Source organism: Sycon ciliatum, chromosome 3 (genome assembly GCF_964019385.1).
Source record: "Sycon ciliatum chromosome 3, ocSycCili1.1, whole genome shotgun sequence".
In the NCBI taxonomy this organism is placed as follows: Eukaryota; Metazoa; Porifera; class Calcarea; order Leucosolenida; family Sycettidae; genus Sycon; species Sycon ciliatum.
This window is the reverse complement of record NC_088645.1, coordinates 21,433,658-21,446,440: the sequence shown is the minus strand read 5'-3', so window position 1 is coordinate 21,446,440 and position 12,783 is coordinate 21,433,658. Positions and strand designations below refer to the sequence as shown.

Below are 12,783 nucleotides of genomic sequence, written 5' to 3'. Positions count from 1 at the left end.
TTGCTTTGCCCGTACAAGAGGCTTACTTCATTTAAAAATTCTAAAAATTCTAAAAAAAAAAAATTATCAATGTGGTAGTACCGTAATACTAGTTTCATAGTGTAATCTAGACCAGGGAGTCGTAAAATACCAGGGAGTCGTAAAAAAAGGTATTTTACGACTCCCTGATCTAGACCGAATTCCACATCCAGAATGCCAAAATTGGCAAAAATGTATCGGATGCCGGTAAAAACTGCTGTTTATGCTAGCATCGTGTGGAGTCACAAAAAGGCCCTTTTATGCTACTTTGGGTGCTAGCATTTGCCGCTGGGGCCTAGCTACCAGGAAGTGGTGCACATCAGGGAGTGCTAAAATACTGGTACTTTGCTACTCCCTGCATGGTGCGGATGCTACTGGACACATGTAACCAAGACTCTTGCAAGAGTATTATACATGTACATCATGTAGGCCCCAGGAAGGGGAGGGGGAGGGGGGGGAGGGGGTATAATTGCACTCTTGTTGTAACCAACTGAAGCGCAGTCTAGCGTTTGGTACCAGGGTGTAGTGAAACGAATAGTAGGTATTTTACTATTACTCCCTGGTGCTGACATTGAACGACACATGAGCGGATACATACGCGTAGCTCTTTTTGCTCTAAAACTTTTATCCGGTAGTTCAGGGTGTTGAAAAGGGAAAAAAGGGCGAAGAAAAATTGACTGTAGAATAGAAGAGAACTCAATGTACAGTAGGATTCTGTAACCAGGTACATTGTACATGTGTCAGTCCACAAAAGGCCCCATGACCAAACATGGTCCTCGTGACCAGTCACACTCCACCCCCCCCCCCCCGCCCCTCCCATGAGTGACATGACCAGTCACAAGTTCACATGGGCGCGAGTTATGAAGTGCTAGTAACTGTCCATCGTTGGAATAAGATAACAAGCGAAAGTGCTTTAAAACTGCTTTTAAATTTAATGAAACTTAGTTGGAAGGCTTTTGGTTTGCGCACTGTAGATTTGTTGAGCTACAATGTACTGTAGTACTCGAAGTACCGACAGTACATGTAGTTATAATTGATCTCAAAAGTAGTCATTCATTAGGTAAGAACTTAGATTTGAAGCTATTGAAAGCAAGATCCTTTGAAATAAACTAACTTCCTACACTGCATGACACCACTAGCATTATCGATGAAGTTGGGTCACGATGTCAGAGAATATTCTGGTTTCAATACTATCGCCGGTATTCCAGCAAGTGGGAAATTGAAGCCCTATAAGTACGTGTATATCATATCGAAAGGGGAACGTGATGATTGTACTCTGCAATAGGTCAACTGTTACTTAGTCATGACTCTAGAAAAAAAGAAAGAAAAAAAGTAATAGTATTCTATACAATGCTTATGTGCTCTCTTGACAACTCTACATCATCAGGACATCATCATGACAAATTGACAATGACACTCTTACTTGAGTCTTAGAACATTAGCAGTATGCAGTAAAACCTGTAACTAGCGACCACCGTGACTAGCGACCACCGTGACTAGCGACCAGCCTGGTACTACAGAGTACAGACCACTTTCTCTGGCCCCAATGGGTGGTCGTTAGTTACAGGTTGTACTGTACTAGAACCGAACTCCTAATCCATGAAAGCACATTGCACATCACGTTAGCTAAAAATAGAGTGCTTCGTGTGTTCGTCTCAGCCCTGTACTCGCAGCGTACCGCAACGCCAATGAGTACTGTTAACAACAAAATTACTACTATCACTGTGTCAGGATCCGCTTCATTGTTGCCGAAGAGGACGCCAAGGCCCAAACCAAGCTCTATTTTAATAAAATGTAAAGGCCACGCCGGGTATATAATGCCACCGGATTGAGGCAGTGTTATGTACCCTATGGTATGGCAATCCTTGGCGGACACACCACACTGTGCTTGTAACGCTCGCAGCGTGCTCAGATGCTGAACAATACCAATGCTTGAAGCAGAATCATGTAGAAGATCGGCACTACGGAACCTGATCAACGTGTACCGGTGAGATTGGTGAGGACTGATAGTGGGTTGTCGGCGTCTTTGGCATCACAGCTGGCGGCCGGATACAGTTGCGCTTGTCGGCAGACGGACTACAGGAGTGTGGGCGCTGAACTGATGGTTCGTTCTCCGTGCTGCACGGCTCCTGTCGTTGCTGCTGGTCGGGCACTGTCTCTGGCAAGTTACACACGGTTACTGGATGGCAATACAGTTCGGAGTCGAGGACGTCGTGCACTTTGCTAATGGCATATGCATACTTGGTAGGAGCGGTCGAAGCGACTGGCAGACTCTCATCGGAAGATCGTCGAGTGTTGTTGGACTCAGCCGGAGATGACACATCGCAGGGATTTACCTCCAAGCTAATGCCGCACTGAACATCTAGAGTACTGGAGCCCGGGCACTGGGCATCCGGTTCCTTCTCCGTGTTGCGCGGGTCCTGCGGCTGCTGATGATCGGGTGTAGTGGCTGGCAAGTTACACACGGCTACTGGTTGGCAATATGGTTGGGAGTTGAGGACGTCGTGCACTTTTCTGATGGCGTATGCGTATTTAGTGGGATCGGTCGGACTGACGGGAAGACTCCCAACGGAAGATCGTCGACTGCTGTTTGACTCAGCCGGAGATGACACATCGCCAGGATTCGATTCCAAGCTAACACTGCACTGAAGATCAAGCCTGCTGGAGTCCGGGCGCTGAGCTGATGGTTCATTCTCGGTGCTGCACGGCTCCTGCGGCTCCTGCGGCTGCAGCTGGTCGGGGGTAGTGGCTGGCAAGTTACACACGGCCACAGGTTGGCAATACGGTTGGGAGTTGAGGACGTCGTGCACTTTTCTGATGGCATAAGCATACTTAGTAGGATCAGTCGAAGTGATGGGCAAACTCTCAGCGGAAGATCGTCGACTGGTACTGGACTCGGCCGGAGATGACACATCGAAGCAGGGATTCGACTCGGCCAAGCTAATACTGCACTGAAGATTAGTGAGGATCGTGCTCACGCTCTGCGATCGATCTGCAGGTCGGGTTCCAGTAGCTGCAGCCGCTTCAACACTAGCTGAATACTGTTGTGGAACGTCGATCTTGAAGTTACTGCGCTGCGACTTGGGCATTCGCCTTCAAGGGAGGAAAACAAACAAACAAACAAGCAAACAAACAAACATTATGCGGCCTGTCAGAACAATCCAAAAGTCTTGTAGATTTGGAGGAGCCGGCATAATATCTGCAATTATACTACAAGGGCGATGCTGTATTCAACAACATCGTTCCTACTAGTACGTAGCGCAACGCTAACACTGGGCTCCTGGTTGTGTGTAGACGCCATCTTAAAAAACTTCCATGCAGACCTATAATGATTATTATTCTAGACAGTCTAGTACATTGTATGTGCCTCGAAGTATCAATGATGTTTTTTATGAAAACATCTGAGTAAGCCAATTACTGGGTGGGTATGATGGTGCTTGCACATCGCCTATGCTGTGGTAGAATGTGCCCTGGCCGCATTACACAGTCAGATAGTGCAACAAGTTCACTCAAGTTGGCACAACACCGACCATCCGAGTTCCAATTAGTACGTACCTGGTGATCATTCTATGGAGGTGGATGAGGCGGATCACAACACAGAGTAGTGCACAGCTCAGCAAGCCAAGTCCGATTTGAACGTACGGCTGGTACTGAGAGGGAGTGGTGCTGCCTTCCTGGAGTACAGGCGTTTCTAGAGGAAGGCAACGGCAAAGAATGGCAGTCATTGGTCAGACAAGTGTCCAGTACTCGTACTGAGTAGGTTGGTACATACTTCGAAGTAGGAAGAAGCGAACCTCTCAGCGATGATAGCAATCAAACTGTGGGGCGTTCAAGACACAGTGCATGAAAATTGATCACCTTATCATGTACATGTATAATAATGTTCATGGAGCTGATCTTTGGGTTCATCCTAGAAACGTTTCTTCGTTGGGCTGAGGAGAACACTATTGACAGCATACATACGTCCATGATGATCCTGGTTTGGCGTGCAACTACATGTATAATGCTATGAATGTACATTGTGGTTCCTCTATTTTTTTGCGCTAGGACATGTATATGTTTCAAGGCACAGTAAGAGTAGCGGATAAGATGGGATAGGCTTGGAGGGATTGGGTTGGTAAGACCTTACTGATTTCAGGGGTAAATACCTGTTTGTTCTGACTGAGACCTAGCAGGGTATGGATAAACGTATGATTGTGTTGTGAAACAGTACTCACCAGATAAGGTGAGATTGAAGACAGCAATGACACCGATGCCACCACCTTCTTCGCTCGACTGCACGCCGCAGTAGTACATGCCTTCTGATTGTACGCTGAACTGGTCGATGCGATACAGAAAACTCCGCTTGTCGATCGCCGACCTAACTCTGACTTTTGCCTTGGCCGCTAACGCCTGTACCGAGCAGAGGAGGATAGTCACTCGAATTGGAAACATCGGAAACGCTGTCGTTCAGATAGCTACGAGAGAGGTTTAAAAAGATGCACGTTTTTTCCGGCGTGACGCGCAATTTCACGTCAAATTTGGCGTAAGACTCCAAATTTCGACGTAAGCTGCAGGTCACTCGCGTTGTTTTCCAACGCGCGAGCCAAATAAGGCGAGCTGCGTCAAGTCAGAAATAACGTGCATCTTAACCTCTCTAACATGTGGCGTCCACCTGACCTGAGTCTGCTACTACATGTAGTACATTGCTTTTTCATTAGTCTACAGTACTTCCATGCAGTCGTCAGTTGAGGGAGTTGAAAGGGGGAAAACGGGAAAAAGCCATTTTCTTTCGAAGAATTCGCCACTCACCCGTTGCGACGGAAAGACTTGAAAACGATCGCCAGTCGGACAGACCAGGACCACGGTCTGCCCGGGGTGCGCCGCCAAGTCAACACAGCTGAGGTAGGGGTTGGATCCAGCGGCCGTGAGACCTTCAGAGCATGGAAGAGCAAGCGTAAAGACGAATACTTAGATCAGACGATGGACACTGAATGGCCATTTAATAGAAATATAGAAATAACGTAAGGTGATAAGAGTGCAAGGTAGTGTGTAAGTTGATATTAAAGAGTTATGTAGCCTCATCTTGAATGTTTAAAAAAAGGAACGTACATGTACACGGTCGCATTCTATGTTTTTTAAAGTTTTTTTTTACTACGTACACAACCTACTCGTCAGAAGGGGAGAAGACAACAGAGTATACAATAACAAAACAACAGGGAGAGTAAGGGCTGCAAAGCAAGCCTGTGCTGGTGAGGCAAGCCCACAATATGTATGCCCTCGACCACACCAAAAAGTCGGAAACTCAACTGAATCCATGGTGATTATAATGCAACTGATGATGAAAGGCAAATCCAGCACCGAAATGATTCCTATCCAAACATGTTCACTAGTTTGAGGGAAAGAGACAAACGGGAAAAGTCTGAAGAAAAAATTGACCGTCACCACCAGGACTCGAACCAGGGACCCTCGCTTGTAGCTAGCGATGCTCTAACCACTGAGCTATGGTGTAGTCGTCCTCCCAGCAGAGACTGTTCAACATTTTCTTCAGACTTCGTAACTCACACTTCCTGTGAATCCACACAGGCGGGTGGGACGCAGCCCTCACTGTACCCACACACTTCACGTACACTCTAGCACGCGGGGAGCCCCAAGTCATAACATCTTCACTAGTTTGAGGGAAAGAGACAAACGGGAAAAGTCTGAAGAAAAAAAAAACATGTACTTGTACTACTAGTATCAGCTTCACAACGCATGGCTCCGCCGGCCGCGTTCCGTGATTGTGCTAGAGAAATGCCCAAGACCGTTGAGCTGAAATAGTAGTTTGACAGGGGGTGGTTGGGTTTCTAAGAATTTGAACGCTCCAAATTAGCTGTTTTCACATTGTTGCTTAGCCTACAGTGTCAAAGCTAGTAGATAGTACTGTATGGTCTCTGTGAAGTAAACATTCTGTCTACGTTCACCAAGCAGTCTGGAATGGTCCATCCTCAAATTGAGGCAATCAGTGAAACTAAATACAGGTTTGCAGAGATATTCTGTGTTATGACTGTTGAGGATGATTTGCGTGTTCTTTTTAACAGTGCAACACTTATTGTTTGAAAGCTGTAATTTAGTAACGAGTTTATCGACAATGGGTGAGGAAAATATCGTGCATGATGCGCGAACCTGTGATAACTTATGCCGAGTGCCAGTAAGTCCAATTTGTTCTCATTCTGTTGTGTTATGGTCCTATACTGTACATTCTTTGACAACATTGCACTACACATTGCACGTGTAACACCAATACTACCTACCCAATATTGCACTGCTCACGCTAACACCACAGCTAGTACACACGTGCCTCAAACGGTTAAGGTGAGAACAAGAGAAGCCAAGGACAATGTAGTATGATCACGGTAGGTGTGATGCAGCGTTAACATTTTAATGTTAACGCAGCGTTAACATTATAATGTTAACGCTGCATCACATCTAAGAGGCATTTGAGCAGGTCGCACATGCAGCTTTTTTTCTCCTTTTGCTGGTACGTCTACATGTAGAACGGTTAACTAAACCTAATTGTTTTCAATTCGAATGCATGCATACAGGAGACAGGGATGTTTTGTGGTAAAGTTAAGGTAAGTAACTGTTTCACACGCTGGGCCAGCACCATTCGGACAGCATCAAACTGCATATGAAGGGATTCTGGACAATTGGCAACACATTGCTTACCTTCACCGGTGATACTGGACAGATGTAATGCCAACATGGCCATCGCAACTCCTTTCCACAATCTCAGACTACACACTTCGGCCATAATTTCAATCTGAATGGAGCCAATGCCTGAATATCTACAAGTCTGTTGATATCTAAGAAGTGAACTCTGCCTCCGCGGTGTTGAGCACTGTCAGCACACTGCGTACATCCTCCGGGGATGTCTGAGAAGTGATGTAAAAGCCTCAGTCGAGGCAGGTGAGAAGGCAACACAGCTAGCTGTAGGGGAGAGAAAGGTTTTCCAGCGCGCGAGGCTGTCTCTGAAAGGGCATTGGTGTGACTGAAGAGGTCCTAGTGACTTCTGTCGAAATGCACGAGACTGGCGAAATGCTGACGTTGGTCAGAGTTCACAGGATTCCAACGAGATCACCTGTAACCTTTAGTGCCTTGCGCAGCACTCTAATATGTGTGGATATTCGACCCAGAACTGTCAATTATGTTTTACGAGGCTGCGATACAAACATGCTACCCCCTTGTGTATCACTTTAACCAGAAGCCAACCTCCAGGTTCCGTTAGGCAAGCGTGCATTCCTACACGTATAACACAGGGTGTTGGTCTGAATCTACAGTGCTTTATGAAATCCGATCAAGCGAGTGAGAATGCCACACCAAGCGCGATGTGTGCAGCTCTAGACCTCCGAACACGTGGATGGTGAATTGGTGCGGGGCGCAATCTGGACCCGCGCGATCGGATTTCATTGAGCAGCACTGTCCTATGTATCTTACATGGGGATATAATTATGCATCATCTACATGTCACTGTGTGACTGTGACCGCGGGCCACGTTCCCAAGGTGGTCGTGACAGTGTCGCATTTGCGATCGACTGTCTGACCCGTGACAGCACCAAGTTTGGCAAGATTCCGGGGATCGGGAAAGGGGTGGCGCTGAGGTGCCAGATCGTCCCGGATGTGGAGAACGCGATGTACTGCCTAGTGCTGAGCGAGTAGTGCAGATACGACGTCTCCCTCTTGGACTGGCGTTATCAGTTCTATTCACGTCGTTAGTGCCTCTCACGATCTGACAACCTTGCAATCATACAGCGTCCACGGGCGATCGTGCGGCAAGTCTCTACTCTGACTACAGTGTACTGGAGCGGACTCTCCCCCCCCCCCCCACCAGCAGTGGCACAGGATACATTTTTCCATGCTGTGCATCTTGACACGGTTCTCTTAAGCACCGATGTCCGAAACGTTTTAAATGGCGTAACCATTCATGGCAGACTACCGATCGGTGAAGTGTGTTGGTATAACGTTAGTTGCATACATTGTACATCCATCCGGTCACGATAATACACCTGTACATGACGTTGTATGCAGATTTCCGCCAGTTTTGTGTCACGCATTCACTGGACCCGTGCACTGTTGTCTGTAGGTTGTGTCAAGTTTCTTTCTTATTCACTCTACAATAATGACTATATGATGGAAACCTCCGGTAGTTAGAACGCGTGGCCTTGGTCCAGTCTGTCTGTATGTCCAGACCAGAGTAACATGGGATTATAATTGTTACCGGTGTGTAGAATTATCATAGGTAGAATGCACGGCACGGGGGAACGTGACAACGTTGAATAGCATACCTGCTAACTTCCTTGATATTCAGGAGTATCAATGACCTGTCAGGCACATGTGGAGCGAGCGAATTCGAGGAACGAATTCAGAAACGAGACGACAGCGGCCATCCAGTCAGGGATTGCAGAAATACACCTCTGGCAGCGGCATTTCTAGTAAGTATTTCTATTTGAAGTAGTTTCAGAGTCATAATATAAACACAAAAGTCATTTACCGGAAGATCACCTTGTATGTCATTGTCATGTTATAACTGGAAGTGCATGTACGTGTACGTGTACTTGTACGTGTACTTGTACTTGTACGTGTACGTGTACGTGTACGTGTACGTGTACTTGCTACCTGCACGATTGCAGAATGGCTGAGTTTGTTTTTAAAGTTGTCATAATGTCTACTAGTACCTGTTCACGGGCACAGTGCCCAGCAGGAGTATCACACAATGAACATCCAGTTCGGCATTCGCAGCAGCTGCGCTTTGGAAAACAACAACAACAACTACACCATAACAATGCGCGGGGGGAGGGCGGGGGAGGGGACTACCAGGGTTCCAATTTCCTACCTTCAGTGGCTATTCACTACATTTGTAACACGGTGATATTATCACGGTGTTACAGTTGAAATGAAAGCGAAAAAAGGGGCAGTCGGTCTTTCAAGAGTTGTGGCGAATGTGACTGTTGTGACTCGTGCTCGTGATCCCTAGCTTCCGATCGGGGCAGACTCTACAAACCTCGTTCGCGCCCCAAGAAACTGAGGCAGTCAGGAAGCTAGCGTTGAATTCTACTACATGTACAGTACTCAGACTGGGGACATACATGTAATGGAACGTGGCACATGCTGTGGCTATGGCGGAGTTTCATGCCAATGAGTGATCATCAGAAAACAGCAGACTTCTACATACATGTACATGTTAACTCCAGAGTTAACATGTACATGTTTTAATGGGGGTCGGACTCATCTTTCCCTGTTTTTGATTTGAATTTAAACGTTCATTTCCCCAGGCCCTGTGCTACCAGAAGTGACCAATGGCGTGCCAAGAAGCTACTTTAGACTTCCCAAGAATCTATACGAGCTACCACAAAGGCCAACCCAAGACAGTTGCTGTCCAAATAGTGTGCCAACTTTCTGTTTTTCGACGGCCATTCAGAGTGATCTGAGGTGATTTCATTGATTCCCGTATCCGCGCTCATTGACTGTTGAGGACTCTATTCCGAGCATGCTCATTCTATTTCGTGACCATCTGCGCTATTGATCATTATCCACTTGCCTCTGCTATACATGTACATGTACATGTACATGTACATGTACATGATTGTAATAGCTCTTTTTAAAAAACATCGGTCCATTGTTTTCTGCTCACGTGCACTCTGATCGACTTGCAAAGGCAATTTTTAAAAGTCTCGCGACCCGCGGCTTGGCTACGGATCCAATGCGCCTACTTGGAAACACCGGTACCTCCTGTAGATATCTTACTTTCAGGACACCACAGAGCTAAGATGCCGCTATCTGCGGTACAGCTGTACAGGGGTAACGAGCTGGTGCAACATGAAGAGGCCGGTGATGTTGAAACTCCCTGCGTTCTTGCAGCGTCGATGCTCGAGCGCTCAGAGAGTTGCTGATTATTGGTATTGTCCGATGCATCTCCTCAGGTGGATACACTTTGGCGAGTCTGACAACACCACTCTCATCTCCTTTCCGCCTTAATCAGTACTTGACACGACATGGCGCATATGTTCCTTGTAATCCCGTCCATCCTTATTTGTACAGGAGAACCAAAGATCCGTTTCCAGTTATACAAAGCGTACGATGGGTGGGCAAGAACTGCTTCAGTCCTGATCGTGCCAGTAGATATGCCGAGGCTGGCATTCAGCGATAGCTAATCGGATGTCAATTTTGTAAAGCAGGAGGCTGCAAGAAGATCACCTGGCTTTTGCGTGCACCGTGGGGTGGTCGCTCAAACCAGGTTTTACTGTACTTGTAGTTGTACATAGTCACCTACATGTCGTTTGAAGCTCACAGACTGGCTTCAGAGTGGTTCAACGATAGGCAGATCTTCTATCAACAGGAAAGGGGAGGCTAGGCGACAGTTTGGAAGATGAGTCACGCAGCGTCTACATGACTAAAATGTACATGTCACATGTCCGTCTGATGAGTGTGTATGAACACGAAACTCCGAGTTACGAGAAAGATTTGATTTTTGGTCTCTGTTGTTCTGCCCTTGTGCCACATGTCAAGTACAGTAAATCACCACAGTGTCCTAAAGTCGCTGGGTTAGAAGCTCAGTTTTCCTGTGGAGAGGAAACATGGAATCATGGTACATTGTACATGCTACCAATGTCACCTGTTTAAAAAAATAATAGTGTACCTCCACCGGCTCAACTCCAGCTACAATCTATGTGGTATTTCAGGGGAATGAATCAGACCACATCATCACCATGATCGCGCTCGGCTCTCGGTGCGCTCAGCTCGTATACGCGATGTTCCGCTTGAAGAGCCACTTCAAAAGTCCACACACACCGTCAAGTGCACATGCCACTCAGTGCCTTTGTTCATGGCGAGATCGCGTGCCAAAATAGCAATACTTATGGTCCTCTGTTTTTAACTTCTAGTACTAGTAGCGTATTGTTAGATTGACAGCATGAAACAAGGTGGAGGACACTGTGTTCGGAAACAGTGACCTTACTGCGGAAGGTTTAGGTCACTGTTTCTGAACACAGTGTCCTCCACCTTGTTTCATCCTGTCAATCTAACAATATGCGTGAACTATAACAAGGCTTATTTTTGAACCAGTATTTTATAAAACGAAGTAGTTATTTTATAGGTTATAATAATAGTAGTGTATTGTACATGATTTGTACACTGCATGTGACAACTGACAGCGACAGGAGCAGTGTGAACATGAATGCCATCACCGGAGGAGTATGGGGTCCTTCCCGGACGGTGCTGATGCCACCATCCAGGGATCGCAGATCGTGTAGAGCTATTTTTTTACTGGAACACAGCCCGTAAACGTCGGCGTGTAGGAACACTTCAATCTCCAGACATACCAAGCAAGCAGCTGGTTGTGGGATACTGTTCCCGAAAACCCCTCTCAATCCAGTCTAGTTACGTTACCGTTTTTGGCCATGTACGGAAATACCCTCCATCAGGACATGATCATTAATTTTACTTATGCTGGTATTGTCACCCTTCCTGCACCCTGACCTCTCTGAAATACATGTATGTACGTGTACTGCCGGGCTCAAGAGCTGCAACCAGGGGCCATAATCCAACATGACCGTTATGTACAATCATGTATATGCCGAATTCTAAAGGTGCACGTTTTTTTTAAAAGTTCATAAGAATGATGTGCACTGCTCGTCTGTGCGGCCCACCACAACTGTGATTTCAAGGATCTGCTAAACTAGTAGCTCTGCCTTCATGTCGCAAGGCTGGAACGTGGACCCAGTATTACCAAGCCCCTTTCGTGAAACGTTTCAACAGAGCACACGATGGTCCTTTCAGGATCTGTTAGTCATCTGGCCAGTGGGTTCTATCAGCAACATCGAGATCTCAAGCAACTGGCTCAGAACTAACAACATGACGTGTTACTTTTGAAAACTATTACTAAGTAATTCAAGTAAGTCAGTCAAGTCTTGAATAATGATATTTTATCACTCCCTTAGTATTGACTCACATAGATTTTTGCCATACCTAAGCAGTCAAATATTCCTGCATATTTCACTCCTTAGGGCTATATTGACTGCTGATATTTGACTGCTTAGGGGTCGCGCAGTTGAACGGTGCCTAGTGCAGCATTGTCACTGCATGAGTAGGTGGTGGTGCAACGGTTGTGCAATCATAAAACCGGGATTCACGAGGTTATCGTTTTGGAATTTGAAATACGGACTGTTTGTCGTGATAAATCTAATATTGACTTCGTACTTGGTCAGTATAGGAAATAAAAACCTCGTAAAAGACCTCGGCTTCGCCTCGGTCTTTTACTCGGCTTTTATTTCCTATATTGACCTCGTACTCAGTCAATATTAGATACATAAGAAGGGTTGTTGCTACAATCTACACAATCATGTACAATGTACATGATTGTGTAGATTCAGTGTATACATGATGAACAAAATTGACTTGTCTTACTTCGCTTTCTGCATCATGGCTGTACATCTATTGTCATCGTCATCATGGTCATTGATTTGTACATATGCACTGATGACGTAAAGTCTGCCGGCCACTTACTTGCACCAGTGATGGCAGTGTGTACCACTACCAGTACAGTCTACATGCACACTCCACCTCCTGGTCTGATCCGGACCGGAGGTCTTCTTTTCGAGGTGGTGCGTTCATTCGGGCGCGCGCCGCTCCGTAGACGTCAACCCCGTGCGTGTGCGTCCGAAGTCTCCACGGCCGTAGATCATGCAGATGTTCACTTCATGATCACTTATGCGTTCATGGCGATGTTCACAGTGTAGATCTACGGACGAG

The 12,783-nt window shown here is 46.4% G+C and overlaps 2 protein-coding genes across 2 annotated transcripts in view; one reads left to right on the top strand and one right to left on the bottom strand.

Annotated features, from left to right (window-relative positions):
• Nucleotides 1–917: 917 nt before the first annotated feature.
• LOC135811717 (uncharacterized) lies at nucleotides 918–7,051 on the bottom strand. The gene is made up of 5 exons (XM_065324955.1): nucleotides 6,706–7,051; nucleotides 4,810–4,931; nucleotides 4,236–4,410; nucleotides 3,574–3,709; nucleotides 918–3,111 (listed from the first exon to the last, which is right to left on the bottom strand). Exons 1-5 carry the CDS (start codon nucleotides 6,788–6,790, stop codon nucleotides 1,980–1,982), a joined length of 1,650 nt encoding a protein of 549 aa, XP_065181027.1. The 5' UTR covers nucleotides 6,791–7,051; the 3' UTR covers nucleotides 918–1,979.
• Nucleotides 7,052–8,155: 1,104 nt separating this feature from the next.
• Nucleotides 8,156–12,783, top strand: part of LOC135811716 (hemicentin-1-like) — a 22,237-nt gene continuing 17,609 nt past the window's right edge. Inside the window, exon 1 of the mRNA XM_065324954.1 lies at nucleotides 8,156–8,468. The gene's annotated coding sequence lies outside the window, so the exon portion shown is untranslated. The remainder of the gene's footprint in view (nucleotides 8,469–12,783) is intronic.